The sequence below is a fragment of the Canis aureus genome, chromosome 23, assembly GCF_053574225.1.
Source record: "Canis aureus isolate CA01 chromosome 23, VMU_Caureus_v.1.0, whole genome shotgun sequence".
Taxonomy (NCBI): domain Eukaryota; kingdom Metazoa; phylum Chordata; class Mammalia; order Carnivora; family Canidae; genus Canis; species Canis aureus.
Genome location: NC_135633.1, coordinates 7,195,567 through 7,222,916, shown reverse-complemented (window position 1 = coordinate 7,222,916; position 27,350 = coordinate 7,195,567). Strand labels below are relative to the sequence as shown.

General features: G+C 36.4%; 1 protein-coding gene and 1 long non-coding RNA gene across 10 annotated transcripts in view; one reads left to right on the top strand and one right to left on the bottom strand.

Annotated features, from left to right (window-relative positions):
- Positions 1-18,223, top strand: part of LOC144295242 (uncharacterized) — a 30,650-nt gene extending 12,427 nt beyond the window's left edge. For 3 of the 9 annotated variants that reach the window (XR_013362581.1, XR_013362582.1, XM_077867652.1), the window contains 3 exons: positions 3,326-3,416; positions 10,293-10,469; positions 14,442-14,732. Coding sequence is in view for 5 of the 9 variants with exons in the window: in XM_077867652.1 (XP_077723778.1) it covers positions 3,413-3,416; positions 10,293-10,469; positions 14,442-14,488 (228 nt within the window). In the remaining 4 variants the exon portion in view is untranslated. Of the gene's footprint in view, positions 1-3,325; positions 3,417-8,619; positions 8,695-10,292; positions 10,470-11,717; positions 11,798-14,441; positions 14,733-16,764; positions 16,948-18,043 lie in introns of those variants that run through there. The other 6 variants (XM_077867650.1, XM_077867653.1, XR_013362583.1 and 3 more) reach the window with 6 other exon arrangements.
- LOC144295244 (uncharacterized) overlaps positions 1-27,350 on the bottom strand; it is an 80,314-nt gene that overhangs the window by 17,019 nt on the left and 35,945 nt on the right. The gene's annotated exons all lie outside the window — the stretch shown is intronic.

Genomic DNA, 27,350 nt, shown 5'->3' with positions numbered 1-27,350 from the left:
TTTTTCCTCAAGCCCAGGAAAATGCTAACTAAAGATCATATCAATTATCAAAGAAGCACTACAGAAAAACAAGTGTTTTGTTTTTTGTTTTTTTCTTTAAGGCTTCAGTTACATTTTACTAAGGTATCAAACCAGCTTTTTTTTTTTTTCTTTTCTTTTCACTGTGGTAACATTGTAGAAAAGAGTCTAGAGACAATAATCTATATTTCCAATGACATGCACTAATGATTAAATTGCCATAAAACTATCGCTCTGTTTTAGTCAACACTGTATCTAAAAGGTATCCTCTGTGTTTCAAAGCAGATAAAATAAGCTCATTTATGCTAATACCTGTCTTACCACTCAGTAAAATTTTCCTAATGCATTAATTATGACTCCAGATAGACCAATGATTATTTCATATATTCTAATTAGGAATCACTTTATTCAGTCAGCCATACACTTCAGTAAACAAGTAGAATGAATCCCCTGGGGAGGTGATAAAAAGACAATGATTTCCTTTGCACTACAGCTTAGAGAATTTACCCCACAATCAAGGAGTAATTAGAGAAGAAAATGAGGAGTTAGAAAACACCCTTGCAGGTGTGAGCATTTGGCAAGGCTGTTTCTTTGCAAGGATGAGATGAAAATGGACATCTTCATTACTAATCATATATGGGGGAAATACATCAGCTCTCATGGCCTCCTTTTAGAAGTAAGCAAAGAATACAATCAAATTAGTTGCCTTTGTAGGAGAACAAATTGGAATGTAATCATCTCATTTAAATGCTAGGTTCCCAGAAGGGAGAAAGATGAAACCAACTCAGTACATTTCTAATGATTTATCCCTTTATTATAGAGATTTACCCTCTCACAATCAAGCTAATTGATATTAATTTTTGATGCTACCATTTGTAATAGGAGCCCTCATTCCAGCTTTTGGTCCATGATCGAGTAATTAAAATACGGAGCAGAGGTGGTAGTGGAAAGAGGGAGAGTCATTAAACTGGTTGATTTAACCTCTATCTGTATTTTGACTTCCCATTTATCATCTTATTTTTAACTGTCAAAGACATTTTCAAAAATTACTGTGTAGAGAAAAGGGGGATGGCTTTAAAATACATGCATTTGTTATGTATATATAATTTCTTATCAAGTCGGTGTCACAAATGCAAGCAGCATTCTTCAGATTTTAATTTGCTCACTTGCCAGCTATTGTTATACAGCACCAGTAAATACAATCTCATAACTAACAACAATCCACTTTACTTAAGGTGAAATATTCAGAGGTCCTATAGTTCATGTGTGGGGCTTGGAAGTAGAACATTTTAATTATCTGGGAAGCAGTCAAACAGCAAATCAAACATTAAAAGACCAACAGCATCTTTATAAAATCACAATTCAGCTTCTGGGCTTTCATAATAATTTGCTCCTCTGACCATAGAAAGCCTTTAGAAAAAGTCAGCAAGTCATTCTATTAGTCTTAATGGAGGAATAAAATCTTGAACTCATGAACAACTCTGTGAAATAAGGGAGAAAGGTCTCAGCTTATTAAAATTAGTGTCAATCAGTTTAGACAGGTAATCAATAACTGTCCACTTACGTGTTCAGCCAGCCATAGTACTCAGAAATAAGCCTCACATCTATTTTAGGTTCACTGACACTTTCCAAGGAATAAATTGTGGGTGGGGAAGTTGGGTCATTTCAGAAAACCTTGGAAAAAAATTTGTCGGGAAAACTGTAAACCTTGTGCATTTAGCTGGAATTCTCCTATTATGCTAAACTAGGCAATCATGAGAAGTTAGGGAAAAGAATTTGGAAGAATAATGCTCAGGGGCATAAACTTTGACAATGTGTTTTGAATTCTTAAAGACTTTCTTATTTAAATATATTTGCTAATGGATTACGGATTTATGACACCATGATAAAATATGTTCCCCAAACAGGGTTTATTTCAAAAAGATCACAATTCTATTTCTAAAAAGGTGCATATTTAGACATAGGCCAATTATTTAATTTTTAATTCAATAAACTCAGGAATATAAAATGTAAGGCAGCTCATGGATGATGTATTGAATGGTTATGACAAATGATGGTCTCCATATGGTGGTTACACTACTGTATGGTTCACTTGTTTCCCAATTTCAAGTCCTAATTTTCAGATGTATGTTCCTCAAAAACCATTAGAGGAAACCACCTGGAAACTGAGATTCTCATTTACTCCTGAAAGGTCTACAGACATATGAGATTTGAAAGAAAAGGAAAAAAAATAAAGAGAAAGAAAAAGAGCAACAGATAAATTTATTGTACATTGACTGTCAGTGGTAAGGAAATATACTAGAATAGATGTTGGAAAGGACAGTGGAGCGTCTAACCCAACACTTTAATTTTGTAAAAGGCAATACGAATTTTTCTTTCCCCAAGAGTATCAGTTACTTAAAGGCAAAGCACAAATTTGAAGGAATGTTTGAGGGCTTCTGATTCAGTGTTCATTCTACAGAATCCAGGACCACATTTTTCTTTGTCACTATGGTAGAGATTTCCATTTTCCCTTAAACATTTTTGAAATGCAAATAAATTAATGAAATAAGGAAGCATTTAAGCCTAAAATTAGATTATCTCAAACTGTGGGTCACCTTGAAAGAATCATTCACCTTGGGTGTGTGGATTTCTCCCTTCAGATTACTTAAATTGCAATAATAAATATATCTCAATAAGACAAAATGCTGTCCGTACTCAGTGAAATTCTATTACCACCACACTTAAAGAATTACCCCAGAAAGCTCTAAGCTTTCATCATCCAGCAACCTCACTAGAAGGGAATATTTGACCACCCCTCTGAAAGCTGAAAATCACCATCAAAATATAATCTCTGATTAATTCCTTTTTTAAAGAAATATTTTATTTATTTATTTGAGAGGGAGCAAGAGACTGCGTGAGAGTGCACAACAATCATAAACATAAATTTTATTAAGTCCAAGGCCTTTTAAAATTAAAGACACAAGAGATGTTAAATACCAAGAGGTGGGGGTACTACCACTGGAAACAAATGAAGAGTGTCACAGCATTCAGATCTTGGTTGAAAATGTGACCACACTAGTTAACTGATGGTTTGAATCTTGACTGCCCACTTACAAGCTGTGTGATTCAGCTTTAGTTTTCTGACCTGTGTAAGGAAACCAATAATGGCACCTCCCACTGGTAGGGCTACTGCGAGAATTAAATATGTTAGGAAATAAATTCTGTAAATAGCATACAGCAAGCACTCAATAAATACATGCTGCAATGAGTATGGTTATTACTAACTTCCTTTCTTCTCTGTACTCTTCCATTTCTCATCATTTAGAGATGTTTGATCTTTGCAACAGAAGACTGAGACATTGGCCACAATTAATCTTCATATTTCAAAAAGAAGACCAGGGATTGCAGGAAAATGGGTAAAATACAGGAAGGCATTTGACTGATTTGAAAGTAACCTGTGCTTTTCATTTTCAAGGCACATTTGCACCCTTAAATTGCATATTATGGTGAATCACAGACAAATTAAAAATATTATGGAAGAAGACACAATTCTGAACCCCAATGAAAGATTCCTTGGCTAACACATTCATTCCAAGGTTAAAACTACAGGTTTGCTTTGGATTTAAATAGAAAAACAACAGTTTATGAGGCATCTTGCATTAAAGTAGATCTAGTTTAAATCTGGTGACAATTTAATGCTAGAGCTGCCTTCGTCTACAGATTCAGAAACCATTTACAAACATGTACTGTATCATTATCCTCGTTTTACAGAGACTCCAAAGCATAGGTGGAGATTAGTGTTGTCAGGCAAATAACTAAGCTTTTTTTTTTTTTGGCCTACCGCTGGGTACTGATGAGTGTCCTAGGAGCTAAGGTATATCTTCAAATGTCTCATTTACTGCCATTTTCTTTAAAAACTGCTGATTGAAGTAGAAAACAAGTGAGTCATGTGAATTTAATTTAACAAACATTTATAATACCTAGAGCTATCATAGTTGCATTGGGAGGCATCAACGTGATTGAAATAGGATGCTTTTCCTCAAAGAGAGTATAATTTTGCTGGGAGATAATCATAATGATGATGGCTAATGCATTTGGAGTGCTTACTAGGTGTCAAGCATTATAGTAAGTTCTTGATACACGTTGTCTCAAATTTATTTTTATAACCACTCCATAGCTAATCGACCCAATTTGTAGTAAAAAGAAAAAAAAAAGAAAAATTAGAGGTTGAGATACTTTCTCATGATTACATGATGGAGGCATATATATATATATATATATATATACACACACACACACACACACACACACACACAACCACACCTTTCTTTATCCATTTTGTCCATTTATCCAATCATTTGTCAATGGGGACTTAGGTTGTCTGTCTGTCAGATATCTCTTTAAGACAGTGATCTCATTTCCTTAGAATACATGCCCAGAAGTGGAATTGCTGGATCATATGGTAGCTCTGTCTTTAATTTTTTAAAAGATTTTATTTACTTATTCATGAGAGACACACAGAGAGAGGCAGAGACACAGGCAGAGGGAGAAGCAGGCTCCCAGAGGGAGCCCTGATGTGGGACTTGATCCCAGGACCCTGGGATCACAACCAGTGCCAAAGGCAGACGCTCAACCACTGAGCCACTCAAGTGCCTCTATTTTTAACTTTTTGAGGAACCTCTATACTGTTTTCCATGGTGGGTGCCCCATTTATATTCCCACCAATAGTGTGTAAAGGTTCCCTTTTTTCCACATTCATAATAGCATTTGTTGTCGTTTGTATTTTTAGCGATAACAATTCTAGCAGATGTGAGGTGACATCTAATTATGGTTTTGAGTTGTGCTTCCCTGGTGATCAGTGATATTGATCATCTTTTCATGTACCTGTTGCCCATTTGTGTATCTTTTTTTTTTTGGAAAAATGTGTATTCAGATACTCTGCCCATTTTTAAATTGGATTACCTGTTATTTTTTAATTTATTTTATTTTACTTTATTTTTTTTGCTGTTGAGTTGTATGAGTCCTTTATATACTTTGGATATTAACCCCCTGTCAGGTATATGATTTGCAAGTATTTTTCTCATTCCATGGTTGTCTTTTCATTTTGTTGTTGGTTTCCTTTGTGGTGCAAAAGCTTATTAGTTTTGTGTAGTCATACTAGTTAATTATACTTTTGATGTCTTAGCTTTTGATGTTAAATCCAAAAAATCATTGCTAAGAGCAATATTAAGGAGTTTACCACCTATGTTTTCCTCTAGGAGTTTTATGGTTTCAAGTCTTATGTTCAAGTCTTTTTGTGTGTGTGTGGTGTAAGATAGGATTTCATTTTCATCATTCTTTTGCATGTGTCACTCCAGTTTTCCCAACATCATTTATTGAAGAGACTATCCTTTCCCAATTGCATATCCTCAGCTCATTTGTTATAAATTAATTGACCATATATGCATGGGTTTACTTCTGGGCTATTTGGTTCCATTAATCAATATATCTGTTTTTACTCCATACTATATTGTTTTAATTATAGCTTTGTAATATAGTTTGAAATCAGGAAGTGATGCTCTGAATTTTGTTCTTCTTTCTCAAGATTTTTTTTTTTTTTTTTTTTTTGGGCTTTTCACATCTATGGCTCCATGCAAATTTGAGAATTGTTTTATTCTGGCTTTATTTTATTTTATTTTATTTTATTTATTTTATTTTATTATTTTATTTTATTTTATATTTTGTTTATTTATTTTATTTTTAAGATTTTATGTATTTATTCATGAGAGACACAGAGAGAGAGACAGAGACACAGGCAGAGGGAGAAGCAGGCTCCATGCAGGGAGCCCGATGTGGGACTCGATCCTGGGACCTCAGGATCATGACCTGAGCTAAAGATAGATGCTCAACCACTGAGCCACCCTGGCACCCGGTGAAGTTCAGTTTTTATCCTGCAGTCACAAGGAGCCTTGGAAACATGCCTGCCCCCATTGAGCATTGACAATGTCTGAGCTGAAGGCAGATGCTCAACTGCTGACCTACCCAGGCGTCCCCTCTGGATTTATTTTAAATGCATAATCATTCCTTTTAAGAGTACCTTTGATGCTACACAGGAATGAAACTAAATTTCCCTAATTCAATAGTTTTCAAATTTTTATGTTTCTAGACCCTCCTGTCCTACAATGTATATAACCAGGAACTTCTCTTTTTTTTTTTTTTTTGGAACTTCTCTTTATGTGGAGTATATCTATCAATATATAAAGCAGAGAAAATTTAAAACATTTATTTATATATATATATAAACAAAGTAAATCCATTACACATTAACAAATATTTTATGAATAACATCTCTACCTTGCAAGAACAAAAAAGCTGATGAAAAGAATATCATTTTGTATTTTGCAAATCTCTGCAGTGTCTGGCCTAATAGAGACAGCTAGATTCCCATGACTGCATCTGCGCTGAATCTCTTGCAATACCATATGTCATGCTGTCTTTGAAAGATTCCAGTGCATATTGATGACAGAATGAAAGTGAAAAAGCAAACAAATGGTATTCTACTGAAAATAGTTTTGACCTCCCAGGCCCACTTAAAAGTTCTTGGCGGGGGTGGTGGCAGCCTCGGTGGCTCAGCGGTTTAGCGCCTGCCTTCAGCCTGGGGTGTGATCCTGGAGACCCGGGATTGAGTCCCACGTCGGGCTCCCTGCATGGAGCCTGCTTTTCCCTCTGCCTGTGTCTCTCATAAATAAATGAATAAGATCTTTTAAAAAGTTCTTGGGGGCCTGTAGGAGCCCCAGTGACAATTGTAAAACTGCTTCTCTCATCATTCATTTATTTCTTCATTCAGCTAGATAAGGAATTTCCCACTGTGTTCTTCTCTCCTCAAACCTTCAGTACCTACTTTCCTCTCTTTGTTCATAATTGACATAAATATAATTCCTTGAAAAGTAGAAGCAATCAGTAGAGAATTTTCATACATTGCTACCGTTTGCTACTACCCTACCTTTATCTGTACCTGTATACTATACCCAACCCCTGTACCCTACCTTGACTCTGAAGAAGATCCTTCCTCTTGTTCCTACTATTCTTTTGCCTCCTCAAGAATATTGCTTCAGCTTTTCCATCATTTTTTACTTCTTTATTGCATCATTTCTAGTAATGTTCTAATTTGCTTCAGAAGATTGCAACATAAATTTTTCCCTTTAGTTCCACTTCCCTCTACAGCTATAGCACCATTTTTTTCTTCCCTTTGACAAAAAAACTTTTGGCATACCTGCCTAGCTACCCTTTCTCAAGTGCCTCTGCTTCCATTGTCTCTTGAGTGCATTGTTTTCTGGCTTTTCTCCCACCATTCTCTATAAAATAGCTCTTGTGAAGATCTCAATATGGCTTCCATGTTGCTAAATCCTTGGACATTTCTTTGTTTTCACTTATTCAACTAAGCTGATTTGACACATGTGATCACAGCCTCATTCTAAAAAACTTTCTTCATTTAGCTTCTACATCACTGTTCTTTCCTAGATTTTCTCTTGCCTTCCTAAAGGCCTTTCTTAGTCTTCTTGCTGATTCCTTCTCATCTCCCTAACCACCAATCATGGCAATGTTTCAGGACCCATTTCTTGGATGTCTTCTCTCTCTCTATGCTCTCTCCTTACAGAATCTTGTTCAGCTCATCATTTTAAAAAAATATTTTATTTATTCATGAGAGACACAGAGAGAGAGGCAGAGACAGAGGCAGAGGGAGAAGCAGACTCTCTGTGAGGAGCCCGATGCAGGACACCATCCCAGGACCCCGGGATCATGACCTGAGCTGAAGGCAGATGCTTAACCACTGAGCCATCCAGGCATCCGTTAGCTCAGCATTTTTAAAGCCATCAAAATTTATATCTACTCCAAAATTTACATCTCCACTTGGGCCTCTCCACTGAACTCTGCCCAGTTATGGCCTACATAGTATCTCCATTTAGTTATCTAGTAAGCCTTTCAAACCTTAAGACCAAACTCCTAATTCACTATTCCTGTCTATCCAAACTTATTTCTCCACAATCTTTCTTAACTTTGTAAGTGGCAATGAATCCTTCAAATTGTTCTGGCCAAATAAAGTCTTGGAGACTTCCAAACATAAGTCAGTTTTTCCCACTTCTTAAATTGCTTCATTGGCTTTTCTTTTTCCATCAACCCGTAGAATCCTATGCAACCTGGTTCTGTGCTGACTTTTTGGCCTTATCTTCTCCCACTTTCTCTAATCCACACAACTCCAGTCAGTGAAGCATCCAACTCTTGATCTCAGCTTAGGTCTTGATCTCAGGGTTGTGAGTTCAAGGCTTGCATTAAGTTCCATGAAGCCTACTTAAAAAAATAATAATAATAAAAATAAAATAAAATAAAATCTCTGAGCTGAGTATTGGGTGGTCACCGTTCCACCTAGAGAATTTCATTGCAAGGAGTAAAAATACATATGTATGATGAATGGTACAGAGATTGAAAGCTGTGGAAATTCATGAGAGGATAAATAAATATGAGGTCAGAAAAGTTTTTATGGGGAAGATAGCTCTTTAGTTTTATTTTGAATAGTGAGTAGTACTTGGGTAAGTTAAAATCATCACAGGGATAGTAACAAGAGGCTGAATTTTTGAACAGGGCAAAGAGGCAAGATTTAAGAGCAGGGCATCATGAAGGATGAAATCGACTGAAAAAATGAGTTTACATTAGAAGGTAAAGTGCATGAGATGTTTATACTCAGCTCCTCTAAATTTAATGAACTTAATCCTTCTACATCCTGAAGGGCCTATAAATTCAAATCCACAGTTTCCATGATAAGATTATGGCGATTTGTGTGTGTTTACAGCACCTTGGCCTGATTCTGTTTTTTAGAGTAGAATACATTTATTTTCAAAATATGCAAACATTGAGTTTCGATAGTCATTTTTTTTTTCTTTTTAAATGGAATCATATTCGCAGGCACATTGAGTTCAAAGATCAGGAAAGTCTTAAGGTAGTACTTTTCCTACAATGTGTCTGATTTGATTTTGAATCAGAAATCAAAACCTATCTGATTACTATTTGACTTGTAGGCAGCACCATTGTAAGAGAAAAAGCCATCAGAGAAATATGCACAGAGTCTCAGTCTCTTCCATAATCCTCTCAGAAATGCACTTTCTAATTCATTGTTCCAGACTCAAAAAAATAAACAAGCATTCATACTCAGAAACATTATGTCAGTGACTCAGTATCAGTCTCCTTCTCCACCATCCATCAATTTTTAGTTCTGTGTCAAGGCCTGTTTCCATAATCAATCTTTGGCTGTTTGTGATTGGGACTTAAGCACCTTTTGTGCTTTCAAGATATTGCAAGTAAGTGCAAACCAAAGAAAAAATAGATTGTTCAAGCACAAGCTTTATTTATGCTCTGACACCAGTACCCTTGCCTTCATCTTATTCCATGCATTGACTGATTTCCCAATATCTACCGAAAAGATAAAAATCTTACTATCACAGGTTTTTGACAGTAAAAATTGGTTTCCAGAAGGGAATTTGGCCCATTCTTTGCTAAATTCTTGCATTTTGAGCCACATTTGCTTAAAAAAGAGAAAATTTTCACTTCAGAGACATTTAGAATGTGAAGTTGCTTTTTTGTTTTCTTAAGCAGGAATACAGAAGTTTAGATTTGGAGACAATAGTTTTCTTCCTTTTTAAAAATTCTTTTAAGATAAAAACTCCACACTCTGGACAAGGACAAGATCAATTAACAGAGAAAATTTAGAAAATTCTACTCAACAGATGATAGTTTTAATTACTTAACTACTTAATTTCCAAGCTCCTACTACCAGTCATGCTTGTGTTCCTTTTTAACTGTACCAAACACCTACAAAATGAACATTTAAAGATAATTGGTTATTTTAGTATAGTACTTTGTATTTGAAAGAATATGTAAGGATACACAAAATTCACTAACACAGAACAATTTACCAGCCATTTTATGCTTACATTTGATACTTTTTTCGGTAATTTTTTTTTCCTCTTTCAACATCCATGGTCACATGTTCAGTAATTGGATTTTCTACTAAAGGATACCTGATAAGTCAGGAGGCCTGACTATTTTTCCCGTCTCTGCTAATGCAGCAAGAGTGAACTCAGTTGAACATTTAGGAAGACACTAGCTTAGGGGTCCACTGTCCCTCCCCTCCACCACCCAGAGTATATTTTTACTAATTGATTACGTAAGGATTTTGGGAGGAAGTTGTCTTGCTTGGAAGGTTTTTCATAATGAGAATGCTGGACTCTTCATGATTGTTGCTATTTTTTCGGCTGTAGAGGAAGAAAGAGATGATTTGGTGCATGAGATATCTGAAGAGAGAATGTGCCCAAGATTGCGAATCCGAGAAACCACCGAGGAGCCCACACCTATGCAAGTACAGGAAGGTTTATTAACAAGCTCGAGCTTGCGCCCAAGTAGACCTGACGCAGTGGAGCAGGGACTTGGCCCCCATGGTGGGTTCCAGCTGAATTTTATGGGCTGGTTTAGGGGACCTCCAGAAGGGGTGGAGAAATTTCTCAAGTTCTGTTTACATTCTGATATGGGGCTTTCAAAGGCATTAAGCTCTGTTCTCATTCTGATATGGGACTTTCTACCATGGGCATTGAGCTCTGTTCTCATTCTGATATGGGGCTTTCTAGGGCGTTAAGCTGTCCCCACCCCCCAACTGAAGTAAGGTAAAGTTCAGCTCTTAATCACAGGGGCCTGGGATGGCTGTACTTGTGCTAACACTGAACTTAAGGTGTAATGGCCTTAATTTTCTCGGCTTCCACAATAAGAAACCAGTACAAATGAGAAGAAACATTAGAACGTGTGGCATCGTTGTAGCAAAGAAAGCAGTCCTTGTAGTAAAAGCACCAATTGGCAGCACCGACAAAAGGCTCTGATCAAGGGGTTTGGGGGGTGATCCTTCAATGAGACGGCCAGAGTAGAGAAATATTTCTTGTTTTTGCTAGCTCAGCACCATTCCTCCTTCTGATAACAGCACCTTGAATTTCCTTTGCAACCACTGCACTGTCAGCTCCTTTGGCACTTCTTCCCTTTATCCTGCAGGAGGAGGGATTTAACCCAGGCCTGACAAAGCACTGAGCACTGTAATTTTTTTTTTTTTTTTTTTTTTTTACAATTTTTTTTTAAATGAGACATAATATGCATTCCACAAAATTCATCTTGTTAAGGTCTACAGGTCATTGATCTTCAGTATATTTACATAGTTGTATAACCATCAGCAATAACGAATTTCAAAACAATGTTATCACCCCCCCCGCTCCCCAAAATTTTGTCCTATTAGCAGCTGTTCCTCATTCCCATCCACTGTCAGTCCTTGGCAACTATGAATCTACTTTCTGTCTCCATGGATTTTCCTGTGTGGACATCTTACACAAATGGACTCATATCCTATGTAATTTTTTATGTCTGCCTTCTTTTGCTTACCATGATGTTTTCAAGATTTATCCATGTGGTACTATCAGTATCTCATTCCTTTTTACAGATGAATAATATTCCACTCTATGGTTACACTACATATTTTGTACATCCATTTATCAGTTAATGGGCATTCCATTCTTTAGGTATTATGGCTGATGCTGCTATTGATGTAGTTTTTGGAATGTTTTTTGGTGAGATTTGGTGGGGTTCAGAGCTGACAGCCAGGAAAGAATTCTTGAGGTGTCTTCAGTGCAAAATGGTGTTTTTTTTTAAAGCACAGGAACAGCATCGGTGGGCAGAAATGGCTGCTACGGTGGCTTGCTGCTCTCTGCTGCCCGGGGATCATGAGGAGCAGGTGATTATATACCTTGGGGTTGGGAGAAGTAAAGATAAGGGAAGCTCCAAAGGATTTTCATATGTTTAAGACTCGGGATCCTGGAGGAATGTTATAATCTGCCTATCTCAAGTATTTGTCAATGGGCTGCGGGTTATAAAGAGATTTAATTTTATCTACATTTCCTTCTGCTTTTGTTTCCCACATCACTATGGACATTCCTGGACAAGTGTTTATGGGAAGATATGAATTATGTTGGCTAGATGCTTTGAGTGGAGTCACTGATTCATACAACGATGCTATGTTTACATGTAATAGGGAAAATAATACCAATTTTCTGGACAGATCTTGAGGAGCTATGATCTTATTCTTTTCCTTCCAATGGTTCCAGACTGTTAGTTTTTCACATGATTGTGAAGTGTTAGTTTTCAAGGTTGGTGTGGAGCCTAGATGAGAAGGATGGGAATAGGAGAGGTTAAAGTACCATAAATCTCACTGTTCTTACCACTAGTGAGAACTTTTTCTTGAATAAATGCTCCCCAGGTGGCTGAGAACTTTTAGTTAATATTCAGAGTTCTGAAAACATTGATTGGGATGATTTCTGCCAGTATTCTCACTCCTTTTTTGAAAGACAGGATATTTGGAAATCCTTACTCTGCTATATATGGCTGATACCACTAACCCCCCTAGTTTTTGCACTGACTGATCCCGTCTGGGCACATAACTCGATCTGGTCCTAAGAAAAATGGCTTTATTTTTGCACATGCTGAAGGTCTGAGGTCTCAGTGTGGTAGTGACTTGAGGTGCACTGCCTATATTCCCAGGGCCATCTGACTTCACCGCGTGCCTGCCAGCTTCCAGTTATGGATATTTGCATTCGGTCATTGCCTAAAAGCAGTCTTTAAAGCCATTTTAATCTGTTCCAACTTCATGTGCATCAGCCTGGACATGCTTCACATAAACAATAGCCAATACCAATTGGTATACAAGTGTCCAAACTTCCTGGTCCTTTAGGGAGTATACATTTGACCTGTGTCTTTTGCATTGTTGCCCAGAGTCTCCCTTTCAGGGTTGCCCATGGCCGCAGTTGATTTATAATGCATTCCTTATTTGTTCCTTTGCCTTCCCTGTCCTGCTTCCCCCAGTTCTTACTGACATAACTTATACCTCTCAGATAAATTATTTGGTCTTAAAACTTTTTCTCAAGGTCTGGAGAGAACCCAACTTAGAGACAATGTAAGCCTGGAGCTCACTGCAAACAACATATTCTATAATAAAAAAGCTGACCTGGGAAGAACCTATCTGGGGGTAAAATCTGAGATAGCAGAGTTGAGTTCTGGTGACAATATTTAAATTTCCCTACTAAGTTCTGATTCTTTCTATGGACCTTTAGTTATGTGGACCAAAATATTTCCTTTTTGGTTTCAAATAAATTTGAGTTAGGTTTGTTTGGTTTTTTGTTTTGTTTTGTTTTGTTTTTTTCTCTGAAAGAATTCTGCATAATGTATTATTGACTGTGGACTTAAGGAAAAAACCCACAATAATAGATATAAGTAAACAAAGCTAATTTATGAAACCAATCAATAGCATCTTGACAGAACTTTAGTAGTTTCTCACAGAGAAAGATCAAAGATGTTTATAAGGTTCAGGATCTAAGCTCCGGTCATTTAAATAAGGTCTTTCAAGGTAAGTAACTGTTTGTGATTGGGACAAAACATGACACAATTGCTTAAGATTGGTGACACAGCATAGTGAGCATCTTGAAGCAAGCCTTGATGAGTAAACTGCTTGTTTGACAATCAAGCTATTTGCCCAGTTGAGCAATCCATTGTACTATGAAAACTATTTGCCCAGATGAGCAAACTGTTTGTTCAGATAAATTGATATGCGGGAATATCCTGAAGCAAACACTGAAGTTATTTATCAGTTTAAAATCTTCCTGGAATAAATAGTTAAGTCTTATTGACATAGGTGTTCCCAGTTCTCAATCCTGATATTTAAGTGATGTGATACAGGTGGTATGAGTTCTTATAAAGAGGAGGAATTGTCTCTGGGGAAAAGGTCAGTGACATTGGAAGAATTCTAGGCAAGTGAGAAAAAAATAACATAAAGGTAATAAAGAATGGACAAAATATTAATAATGCTAGAGCTAAGTAAATAGGAAACTAGCTATGAAAGTGTATTTAGGTGAGATGTATAGAAGCAGGAACCAGAATTTTGTCCTCTTAGAAATGAGGAGCCTCGAAAGTTATAAAACTCCTTACTACTGAAAAATGTTTGTTTGGATTTTTGTTTTGTTTTGCTAGGAAATCTTGCATTTTAAGTGGTCAACAATATAATGTACCATCAACTGAGGAATTTGTAATTTCAAACTTCTGTTGAATATTGAAATCTTTCTCATATTTCAATACTCAGGCCTATGCTTTGAAGGTTGATTGGAAAATGAGAGCTAAATTATTATCTGTGAACAATGACAGCAGGGGAGTGAGACTGTGCGCACCTTGGCTTCCATCTCTGCATATTGTGGGGCCAGAGAAAGGTCATTATTTATTCATTAGGTAGCTGAGGAAGGGCTATTCGAACATTCTTAACATTTGTCAAATAACACTGCTTACAATTTATGGCAAAAGCTATTCTAGTCACCAATACCCCCTTTTTTTTTCAGATTCTGAGAAAAACCAGCAAGAGTACAATAGCAGCAAATGTTCTTAGACTAATAATGAGCTTCACATTTGGAGCAGTTTGGATTCTTATCCTGACTCAGACACTTAATAGAAAGATGACTTTGGGCAAGTTAGTATCCTTATCCCCCAGTTACCTTATGCAAATTGTAGGAAAAGATAAAACTACCTCATGGATGTGATGTGAAAATCGAATGAGGGTAAAAAATAGAGAAACCAACAGAGTTTGGCACGAAGTTGGAAAGCATTAAAGATTGGTTTTGTTTTCGCCTTTTTCCTTGAGTAGGCTTCTATGAAAATATGCATAAGGAGAGAGGAAATAAAGGTCCAGGCCAATTTGTAATGGAGGTAATGGCTGACTTCCAAGCCTCCTAAGCTCTGGCTTCCCATACTCATGTATTTGTTTCAACTGTAAACCTGCTCTCAGACTCTTCATATAAGCATCCCAAGGGAAGTTCAGTATTTAGGATTTCTTCTCCCAGGGAGACCTGCCTCTTTATCAAAGCTTTTACCTAAAAGGGAATGACTGCATTGAGCAGAGGAAGCCCTCTAGAAATTCACTCCATGGTTATAACCCTTGAATCATGGGTAAGTGTGATGAGTTTGGGAGCTAAAAGGGGTGGGGGGGGACAGACAGTGAATTAGAAATAAGAAGATAGAGGCTCTCCTACTTCTCTAGACATTCAACTACTTGTCACAACTTCTTGAAATCTCTTCATCTGTTAACGGGAGACTTTGCAAATTCACTTGAGGATTACATGAGACAAGACTGAATGAAGTACTTTTAAAATTCTAAAACATAAAAAAATAAAAAAATAAATAAAAAATAAAATAAAATTCTAAAACGTCATGCAAATATGAACTTTGATAATCCTTCATATGACTTCCCTCTAGATACTCGAAGAGATGCCAAATAAAAGCCATTAAAATATGAGGCAGCAGCAGTCAGGCTGGTAGGCGATCTCAGGGTTGGTTACTGCAGAGTCCTGTCTACCATGGGTGGTATGAAATGAACTGGAGACTAGTTACGGTGGCACTAAAAAATCATCCTGGAAGTTTCTAAGTGCTCAGTGTGGAAGACTGCAGCAATGGGAAGCACTGAGCAAGAAAGAAGTCCTCTTGATATTTTTTTTTCACATATTCTTTACAATATGAAAGGGCAAACTTGAAAATTTACTCTTAACCTTGGTTTCTCAGGAAAGATATTGTATCCTATCATTAAGCAAGTCTTTACTGAGCACCTGTGTGCCAAGATGTTAGTTGTCCTTTATGTCTATATGCCAGAGATCATATAATGCTCTTAACATCTTCAAATTATTATTGAAGAGAAAGTAACTTAATGAAGATAGATCCTAGGTAGCTTTTGGCAGAAGTGAGGTTCAAGTCGGGCTCTGCACCATTCTAGAAGCTGTGCACTCAAAGACAGTGCTCTACTGACACTCAGCTGTCTTTCAAAGTCTTTACTCTTCTTCAGCTGATTAAATTCCATAAAGTTCTCTAAAATAAACACAGAGAAATTTACTTCACTTCAACTTTTAAAATAAATTTGCTTCATCCAACATTTTATGGAACAGAATGGGAATGAAATGGGAAAAAAGATAATTGAAAATTTCTGGAAAGTTCAAGGACATTTTTATTTTACATTAAATCATGAACAATAGAAATGTAAACACTACTTTACATTCAGAAATATTAGAGTCAGACATCAGATGTTCGAATGTTTTCTTTGTACTATAGGACAGATAATCTTTATCTGTATTTCCTGCAGGCAGGCTTAGTCCATTGAAGTATTATAAAATAGATCTATCACGTAGAGTAAAAAAAAAAAGTCACTTCTGATATTCTGAGTTTACATGGAATGGAATGCACAAGAATGTCAGAGAATTGTTGGCTGTGTGAGGTAGGAAAAAAGATGTAAAATAAGTAAATGAGAGACAGAAAGTGGGTCTCTGTTCAAAACTCTCTCATCAATTATACTGAGATGCTCAGATGTTGAAATGGAAAGTCTATGAACTAAATTCAAGCCCAGATACTACTAAGAATGTCATCAAAAACTTTATTGTGTGCATAGTTACATGTAGAAAGAAAACCTATAAATCACTTAAAACTATGGATAACTGTAGATCTTGAACTTGGTTCTTTATGATTCTTCAAAATGAGTATTATGAGGGAAAGGATTTTGTATCTTGGACAAAAATAGTTTTGGAGGCCTATAAATGATTCCCATTGATGTCAACATATCACACAGGCAGGTAGCATATCTCTATCTGGCCCTACAATTATTTGACAACATTTTTGTCACCACAGAGGATCTCAGATGGTACAGTGGTGTTTGTATCCCATCAGCAGCCAAAAGCCAGGGGTTGTCTGCCAAAGTTGTAAACGCATGTATGCTGTGGCGTAGCTGAGAGATAGCTGCCTCAAGGAGTATGTCATAGGAAATTCTAAGGACGATGAAGCCAGACTCCACTCTGCATGGATCCACAGCAGGTCAGCACTAGAATGAATGTGGCTGGCTGCCATCCCTAAGAGATACTTTGCATTTGAAGCTGAGCTTTTAAATATTATTGCAGTTGAAGAAGTGCAATTGAAGGAGTTTATGTATCATATCCATAGCAGGAGAGGGACAGAAATCAATAAGTCTAATTGGGATGGCTGGCTTTCACTAGACTATGACTAAAAACACCAGGAACCATTTTTAATCTATAAAATTAGCTAGGTTGTAGGATTTTTCAGGCAACAAAGGTGATGCAACCATTTTAATAGATAATTTGGCAATACATACCAAAAGCCTTAAAATGTCCATATGCTTTCTCCAGGCAATTTTAACCCTAGATATTAATTTTAAGGAAGTTGTGTTTAAAGATTGGTCTAGGGAATGGTTATTCATGACAAGATTAGTTATAAGAATAGAAATTAGAACCAACCTAGTTTCCATATAAAAAAATGCTATATTAGTTACTGTATGTTGATAAAAGGAAATACTATTCCATTATTTTAATGATCACTGTACATTATAATTATTAGACATTTGAGGGTCACAGACCATTTTTGGAATCAGATGAATACCACAGGCCCTCTTCCATTCTAAAATGTATAAACTGACCTAAATTTATACTCAGGGTTCAGAAAGTTCATAGATGCCCCACAGTGCATGTGGGGTTACTAAGTTAAAAATTCAACATGAACGTATTATAAAATATTCACAATGCTTTAACTTTAAGAAAACAGAATATATAACATATAGGTAGTATGATTCCTTTTTAAGTATATATGTCTATACATGAATATTATATTTTTAGAATTCCTAAAGCAAACCTATTCAACAGCATAGGCTTTTAGCCCACCATTAAGGGACAGAAATCACATCTTAATATTTGACTCATTTCCTCAAAAGTTCAATTTTCCATTTTTATTAGTTTGTTTAAACAAATAAAAATAAAAGTCCAACTACCTTTGAATTAAACCCCAAAAAACCCTTTATTACATTTGACTAAAAGCATATATTTCAACAGAAATATTTTATTTTAATTATTTATTTATTTATTTATTTATTTATTTATTTATTTATTTATTTTTTTAACAGAAGTATTTTATACATAGGGCAGCCCGTGTGGCTCAGTGGTTTAGCGCCACCTTCAGCCCAGGGCCTGATCCTGAAGACCGGAGATCGAGTCCCACATCGGGCTCCCTGCATGGAGCCTGCTTCTCCCTCGGCCTGTGTCTCTGCCTCTCTCTCTCTCTCTGTTGGTCATAAATAAATAAATAAAATATTTAAAAAATAGCTTTAAAAATATTTTATACATAAAGTAATGCTAAGTTGTCAGTTTGGCAGTTTTCCATGTTTCTGTGTGTGCGTGTGTGTGTGTCATTTAAATTTCTTAGCTGTAATCAGTAGAAACCAACTCTAGCTCATGAAGGCAGAATAGGCAATTATTAAATGAAATGAGCTAGATGACAGTCTCCAGAATGACAGTATAAATAATATGAAATCACTGTGCTGGAAAACAGAAGAAAACAAAATAAAAAACCAAAATCTATAATTGGTTAAAATAATAAAACAACCATAATATTAACAGCTAGTTAATATTTTAAAAATTTCCTGTGATTACACAACAAATGAATAAAACATTTATTCAAGAAAATCTATACAGTCTTACAAAATAGTAAGAGTCCACAGAGTCTATTAGTCCTGAGCTATGATTCACTTTCTCACCCCAATTCAGCATGATAGAAGTCCACTCGAGATAGGTGAGGCCAAGAAAGGGGCCTCCCACTCCCCAGAGTTTCCATTCAAGGACCTTGGTACCTCCTTCAGAAAGATAAGTTGCCATCTTTTCCCATTTCCCCAAACTCCATGTCACAAAGGCCAAATTCCAGGTTTATGCAGCTGAGAAATCAGGAACTTCCTTTCCTCATAAACCTCATTCATAGACTGAGAATACTGATTCACCAATTCAACATACTCTATCTCACTTGTAGGGCTGGGGTTTCATGCAGGAAAAGGTAAGATGAGAAAACCAGACTTTATTAATTTTAATAATGGTTATAAAAATATGCAGAAGACTAACAAGGAAATAGGTGGTTTCAACATTATAAACCTACTAGACCTAACATACATATGTGGAACATTCCAGTCAAGAACAACGGAATACACATTCTTCTCAAGAACATATGAAACATTCTCTAGATTATGTCATTTCCCAGGCCACAGGACAAACTTCAGTAGAATTAAAAAGAAAGGTTGAAATCATACAAAGGATTTTCTCTAACCACAATGGAATGAAATTAGAAATGATGGAAATAAGTCCAAGAAGTACACAAATACAGTGGATCAAATATGAAATCACAAGTCAAAAAAATACTTCAAGATGAATGCAATTAAGACATAGCATATCAAAACGCATGAGGTACAATGAAAGCAACCATGCTTAGAAGGAAATGCATAGCTATACTAGGCTATATTGAGTAAAATATAAGATCTCAAATCAAAAACATACATACACATGCACACACACATATATATTCATTAAAAAGTTCAGAAGCTTATACCAAACTCTTATTAGCTGAGGCATTGTTTTTTCCCCCTTCTACTAATCAGCATTTTATAAATATTTTAAACAATGAAATCACATTTTAAATAGAAAATTATCTTAATTATTTTTAGTGGCTTTTTTGATTGCTAAAGCAATATTTAATCATTGCTTTGTATTTTTATAATTTTTCATTATTCCACCTGCTCAGAGGAATATCCCTTGGATACTACAGACATTCCTCCAATAGCTTGTTTCTGTTAATTCAATTTCCAATATCATTTCATGGCATTTTGGAAAAGATTGTCTTTTCCCCTATGCATTTGTGAAAGCCTCACCTATTACCATATCTGTCATTTCCTGGTTCAATCACATTCTCATAAATCTTCCATGGACAGTGTAGTCTATTTCTAATGAAAGACTTCAGCTTAGGATAAGAAGCATCCAACTGAGGCACTTTCAAAGTCTTCTTTTATTCAAATTGCTGAGGAAGCTTTAAGTATCCTGTTGCCCAAATGACTTAGTGAAATTAATGATCCAAAATGAAAGTTAAAACCTCTATAGTCCTTTCTGGAAACAAAATCAGCTCACAAAGAACTGAGGAGAAGCATGCCAGGAAGGTCTCACTATCAAGTCAGAGGTACCAGTGCTTTCCTAAGGAGCCAATAAATCAACATAATTTCAAATTCCCAGGGTTCATTGAAAAGAGCAATTATGTTAGTCAAAATAATAAGGTTGAGGCTTAGATCTGAATCATATGCCAAATGTGATGGGAATATATGTATTGAGAATCCAGGGCAGCAGTATAATTTTTTTCAAATGAGATGTGATTTTGTGGTAAGGTTAAAAGCACAGGCAGCAACAGTTTAACAAATGTGGGTTCACATCTGTATGCTTAAGAGTTGTATGACCTTAGAAACTGTTATAGACAGAAACCATTTACATGAAAACAGGATGCATTAGAACAATTAGACCATTTTCTGCCTAAATCAGAAAGATGAATGACTTGTATATATCTATAATTTTATTCCACAGGCAAATGGAACAATGAATTCACATAATTTAATAAATATAATTAACTTTCAAGAGGCTCCTTCCTGTGAGTTATTCAAGTATTAATTATTTAACAAATATTTACTGATCACCTACCACGTGCCTGGCACTCTAGAGGTTTGTATGAGCATGGTAACAGAATGAGGAATTGAAGGGAGGAGAATGTACACAAAGATGCTTGTTCTCAAGTATCTCATATTTTGGGGGAAACGGAAGTGAAGAATAGCTCAAAAGATGCACATGAAAGTATCATACGTATACAAACTACAAACTACTTATTTGCCACCATGTAAGGTACTCTACCGTGATTATTAAGGACTTGGAGAGTCTAGAAGAAAGTCTGATTCAGTCTCTGGATGGATTTAACAGATTAAATCTTCCAGCAAATATTTCAGCCATATGATCATTGAGGTCTGGCCTAATCCGGAGATTTTAAAAATAATATGACTTAATAAATCAATTATATCAATAAAAGTGAATAGCTTAAGCTATTTAAAAGTTTTCAACTTGGATAGGAAACAAAGACCCAACTATAATCTGCATAATTATTTTCTGAAAGGCTAAAAAGCAAAAGGGCAGACAAAGGTATACTAGGCAAATGGAAACAATAAAACAGCACTTATGATTAGCTATACAAAAAGATGACAGCGACTCTCTGTAAAGGTAAAATCTGTAGAAGATACAAGGATACATAGATAAAAATATACTAATAATAAAATTTTTATTTTTTAAAGATTTTATTTATTTAGAGAGTGCATGAGCAGGGGGAAGGGAGGGGGAAAAGGAGAGAGAGAATCTTTAAGCAGACTCCCCACTGAGCATGGAGCCCAACGCGGAGATCATGACCTGAGCCAAAATCAAGAGTCAGAGACTTAACCAACTGAGCCATCCGGATGCCCCAATAATAAAATAGTTTTAGATGCCACTCTCTGTACAAAACAAGTCAAGTGGCCAGAAAGTAGATAAGAATACAAAGGACCTAAATAATATGGTCAATTAGGGCAGTCTTATGGCTGTATGTTGAACGGGGCATCCTGATAATAGAGAACACACTTCATCTGGAGAACACTTAGAACAAAAATTAGTCATTTGTAGGGCACAGAATGAATTAGTAAGTTCTGTAAAGCAGAAACAATACACATTAGTGACAATGTAATTAAAACTAGAAATTCATAGCTATATAAACACAAAACCTTGCAACCTCAAAAAATTTAAAAGGCATGTAATAACTCATGGCTAAAAGCAGAAAAAAAACAAAATTACAGAATTTCTATAAGTGAACAATGAGAATTACAGAATTTCTAAAATTACAGAATTTCTAAAAGTGAACGATGAGAATATGCCACCTATTGGAATCAATGGGACATAGTTTAAAGAATGGCCAAAGAAAATTTAAGATAAATAAACTCAATAACCAGGAAGTAAGTGAAAACAGTGAATTAGCCCCCAACTAAAATGCTAGGGGAAAAAAAGAGAACAACGCAGTTCAACAAAAGGAGAAATAAGGACATGATTAAATTAAAAGCATGAACTCTTAAGGCAGAACATAGAAAAAACAATAGATGTAATTTAATAAATCAAAATCCTGTGTTTTGATTAACAAAGTAGACAAACTACTAGTCAATCCAAGGAAAAAGAAAGCCCAAATATACAAAATAAGAGGAGACAAGGGGAAAAGAAAGATTGAAACAAAAGGAATGTATAAAATCATGAGACCGTATGGATCATTGATACCACAGTAGAAGTGGAAAAGCTTTACCACATCAATTCCCAGTGAAGAAATAGTGTGTTTTAAAGAACAAAAATAAACTCAGGCCTAGATGTTGTCACAGATGGATTGTACCAATTATCAAACAGTGGATGGTTCCGATGTTACATAAATTGCTCCAGAACCTGGAAAATGGAGGGCACTTCCAAATTCAAATTTTTAAGCAATACCTAAACCTGATAAAAATTGCAGAAAGAAAATTATTTACTGACATCACTTAAATAAAACAAAACATTTTTTAACAGCACTCAGCACATCAAGAAGAAAAAATATCCCATGATCAAGTAAGATTTATTAGAAGAATGTCATATTTGTTCACTATTTGGAAACCTATTAATATGATATATGATAGTAATAGATCTAAGCAGAAAACTGATATGATTCCATTGACAGATGTTGAAAAACCTTTTGAGAAACCCCACCCCATTCATATTAAAAAAAAAAAACAACCCAGGATATTAGAATTGGTTATTTTAAGGATGTCAGAGGTTATTCCAAGTACCATGGGAAACCAATGCAGAATATTTAAGCAAGGCAGACATATGATCTGATTTACGCTTCAAAGATACCACTCTGGGTTCATATAGCAAGTAGAGCACAGGAGGGGCAGGAGCAGAGAGACGCAGGGAGACCAGAAGTAGCTACTTCAGTAAATCTCTGAAGTCTTGACCTAAACCACGAGGGACTCAACATTCCTGTTTCCAGAAGAAACAGGCGACTCTTCCACATTTCAGGGAAGAAGAAATAGGTGATTTCTCCAGAAATAGCCTTCAGAAAAGTCCTAACCTATTTTCAGGTCCCACGTTGCAAAGAAAAGCCACCACAAATCCTAGGGAAGTTAGTTCAGTATTATGGGCTATTTTAGAAAACGTTTCTTTTATATAAAAGTACAGTTAACCCTTGAACAACATGGGTTTGAACTGTGTGGCTCCATTTACACACTGATGGTTTTCTCCATAAATAGAGCACGGTACTGTGAATTTATTTTCTCTTCCTTGTGATGTTCTTCGTGTTTTCTTTTCTCCAGCTTACTTTTTTGCAAGAATACCGTATGTGATACACATACCAATAAGTGCTGTGTATGTTGTTGGTAAGGCTTCTGCTCATAGGCTCTTAGTAGTGAAGCTTCAGGGGAGCCCAAAGTTGTGTGTGAATTTTCAACTGTAGAGGAGTCAGTGATCCCAACCTCTGTAATGTTCACGTGTCAATAATTGCACAAGTCTGTCATCAGATACCTCAAATCAATTATAAATTATTATAAATTTTCTGAGAACCCTCACTCACAATTGTGTTAAATGTAAACACGAAAACTGACTCTTTTCCTTCAATTGCTATTAAACTGTTTTTAAGTGTTAATGTGGCGAGCCACGATTGCATTTTATTGACTTACATTTTAATTACACATGACATGACAGAAAGTTAATGTAACGATGATTATCCATTGAGTAAATATCGAGAAGTAATTGGAAGTTGAGAGAGTCTCTTGAGTAGTGGCAGGAAGGGAAAAGGATCATTCTCTCCAGGATAAATAGTAAAATGGCCATAGGATATGGAAATGGAGTAAGAATTTGTTAGTGTATAGATGAGGCCTTATCCATCCGAAGCCGCAGACTTCAGGCTAGAACTTGGCATGCAATGAATGTGGAAGAAAAGGTTTGACTAACTAGACATGAACACTGAGCTGTTTTGGGTAAACTTTAAAAAATAAAAACAGCTCCCACTTGCCATTAAGGTAGAAAGGCCTTTGTGATTAGATACATCATTTTCCTTATCTTTTTTTTTTGTACTGATAATAATTACGTCATCTAGACTTTTTATGTGGCTCATGTTTTTAAGTTCATTATATATACAATTACTTAAAAAATTTGTACAAATGGCTCTCAACTCTGCTTCAAAGGGATATTTTCACCTTTCTAAAAATATTTTTATTTCTCTTTGGTGGGTCGGATGCAGAGACACAGGGAAAGAGAGAACCTCAAGATGACTCTACGCTGAGTGTGGAGCCTGATGTGAAGCTCAGTCTTACAATCCTGAGATCATGACCTAAGCTGAAATCATGAGTCAGGACATTCAACCCACTGAGCCACTCAGGTGGCCTGGACGTTTTCCCTTTTGATTGAAATTCTGTTCCCTCCCCTAAGGGGCTGAGAGAGACCCATTCTCTTATTCTCTCAGCTGTTGCACAAGCCCAAAATGGTCTTCATCTAAAGATGCAATCATGCTGCTTGCTCAGTTAAAATCCTTCAAAATTCCTCAGCAGTTATAGACGAAAGTCCACGTTTTTTAGCATTGTTTCCAAAATCAGAAACTTCATAATTTCCTTACATCCCTGAAACTTGTCCTCTTACCTTTCTCAGCTCTGTATTTTGGGTCACATTTTCTCCTTACCTAGAATAGCATTCTCTTATCTCCCTGTTTGGTGACCTTGTATTCAACCATCAAACCACAACTCAAATGTCTTTACCTTTCCCTCGAATTCTCCAGCGTAGTCCTTACTTTGGTGTATCTACAGCACTTGTTCCCACTTTTTCATTAGAGGACCTATCATTTTATTTTATTGTTGTTTATACATTTGTCTCCACCTAATATAGTGAGATGCTAGTGTTAGGAACTGAGTCTTCATTCTTCAGGGTTTTTTTGTGTTTTTGTTTATTCAAGAAATATTTGCAGATTGTCTATGGTGTGGCATGCCATGAATTGATAGAGTGATGTAGATGGGAAGAAGCAATATTAGAGCAGGGAAGATCTCTCTGAGACGATGATCCTTGAAACAAGATCTGAGGAATGAGAAGAACCCAGCCAGGGAGGCCCTGTGAGACGAAAGAGATGGGGAGATGGTTTGATACAGAAGAAAAGTTGGCAGGTTTGAGAACAGGAGGCCAAAGAGACAGGGGCAGAACAAGGCACAAGGAAAATAGTGGCATGAACCAAATTCACGTTGCTTTTGTAGACTCTATGCTGAGCCTGATGAACAGAAGAATTAATCAAAAGTAATTTCCTGAATAAATATTGTATTGAAAATTAATTTGTAATCCGCTAAATTGTTTAGAATAACATAACTTAAGAAACAATGGGGGGCTTGCAATCTATCAAATCAGACCATTCATCACAAAGGGGAAAAATCAGGTCTAGCCAGACCCTGAGTCTTATATTCTAAGAGAAATATCCCATGAGATCCCTGGGTGGCGCAGCGGTTTGGCGCCTGCCTTTGGCCCAGGGCGCGATCCTGGAGACCCAGGATCGAATCCCACATCGGGCTCCCGGTGCATGGAGCCTGCTTCTCCCTCTGCCTGTGTCTCTGCCTCTCTCTTTCTCTCTCTGTGACTATCATAAATAAATAAATTAAAAAAAAAAAAAAGAAATATCCCATGAAATCTTTCTGAGAAATTAAGTAAGAAGGTGGATAATGTTCTCAACTGCAGTTCCACTGAAGATAAATGCTTGTCATAGTTGCTTCTTACGCTGATCCTTAATTAAAACTCAAGGCATATTAAATTACTGTTCGGTGATATGCCAGAAATCAATTTAATAAAGCCCAAATATACAGCTTTCTGTTTATCTGACCCTATCTAAAGATAAGTCCTGGAAAATCTCAAAGTGTAGCTTTCAAGTCAGGCAAGCCCTAATACTCAGGGAAGGTACTCAGGGTCCCAAAGTGCTGTGGATCCAGCTGGATGGCCAGGTGGCACAACCCTGAATTTTGCTTCTACCTAAGTAAGACTGATTCTCCTTTTATTCATTTATATATGCGATTTCTGCATAAGAATCATTTGAAGAAGGGCTTCACTACCAACAGAAGTTAGAAAACTATTGATCTAAAAAAATATTTAGTGACTGCCTAAACTATAATGTTTCTTCAAGCCACTTTACCACCTACTACATGCTTCTCCTGGACCCATTCTACACCGCCAGGGCAAGCACGTACTCACCTTAAAGTCTTCCTTCTGAACCTTGTTCCTTTACCTTTCTTTACATGTCATTCCAACCTGTTACCGACTTTTGTGATACAACCAGAACATTTAATGTCTCATCTCTATCTTGTCTTGCCCTTTGACTCTGTATTTTTCACCATTTTCTGAGCTATAACCTTTACTTTGACTCTTCACAGCAATTCTGCTTTTCTCCAAGTCCTACTGCATTGGATCACCTCTTCTAAATGCTTTTATTCTTTCAGTTTAGGGGTATGACCTGTCTGATCCTGGTGTAACTCCCAGAGAAGGTACTTCCACCTTGCCCAGAGCAAGAGCTTCATGGAGAATGGCCATAAAGAGTCACTCTGAAGCAGGTAGAATGTGCTGAAATGCCAATTTTCTATTTGATCCTTACTAGAATTTACTCTTCTCTGATCCCCTCCTTTCTGCTTTTCTGCTTTTTCATTTTTTTAAGATTTTATTTATTTATTTGAAAGAGAGACAGAATGAGAGAGAGAGCATGAACAGGGGGAGAGGCAGAGGCAGAGAGAGAAGCAGACTCTCTGCTGAGCAGAGAGCTAACTCGGTGCTCCATCCAGGATCCTGAGATCATGACCTGAGCCTATCAAGAGTTGGATGCTTAACCAACTGAGCCTCTCAGGCAGCCCATGCTTTTTCATTTTTTATTATGAAACTGTACAATGCCCAGTCATTGTGCATGGCCATTTACTGATAGAAGGCATGGGTTTCCATCTGTGAGATGTTGAACAATCACCAGATACATCACATAATCTCTGTATCATCCCTAGTTCATGTCTCTGAATGAATGACATGGCATCACGTTTGTGAAAACAACTTAGAATGTACAAATTCCCACATAAATTATTAGTTATAATTATGTTTTCAGCTATAGACTTAGATTCCAAATGATATTTCTTTATAGGCGCATTTTATAGCAGTTTTCAGCCATTTCCACTCTGAAGACATAGATCAAATTTCTAAGCCCATCTTCCTTTCAAAGTTTGGAGCAAACCTCCTGGGTATTATCCCATTCTTCAGTTACCATCTTTACCCGCTCCACTGTAGTATCAAGCAGATTTCTGCATTTGTATAAACAGGCGAAGTATT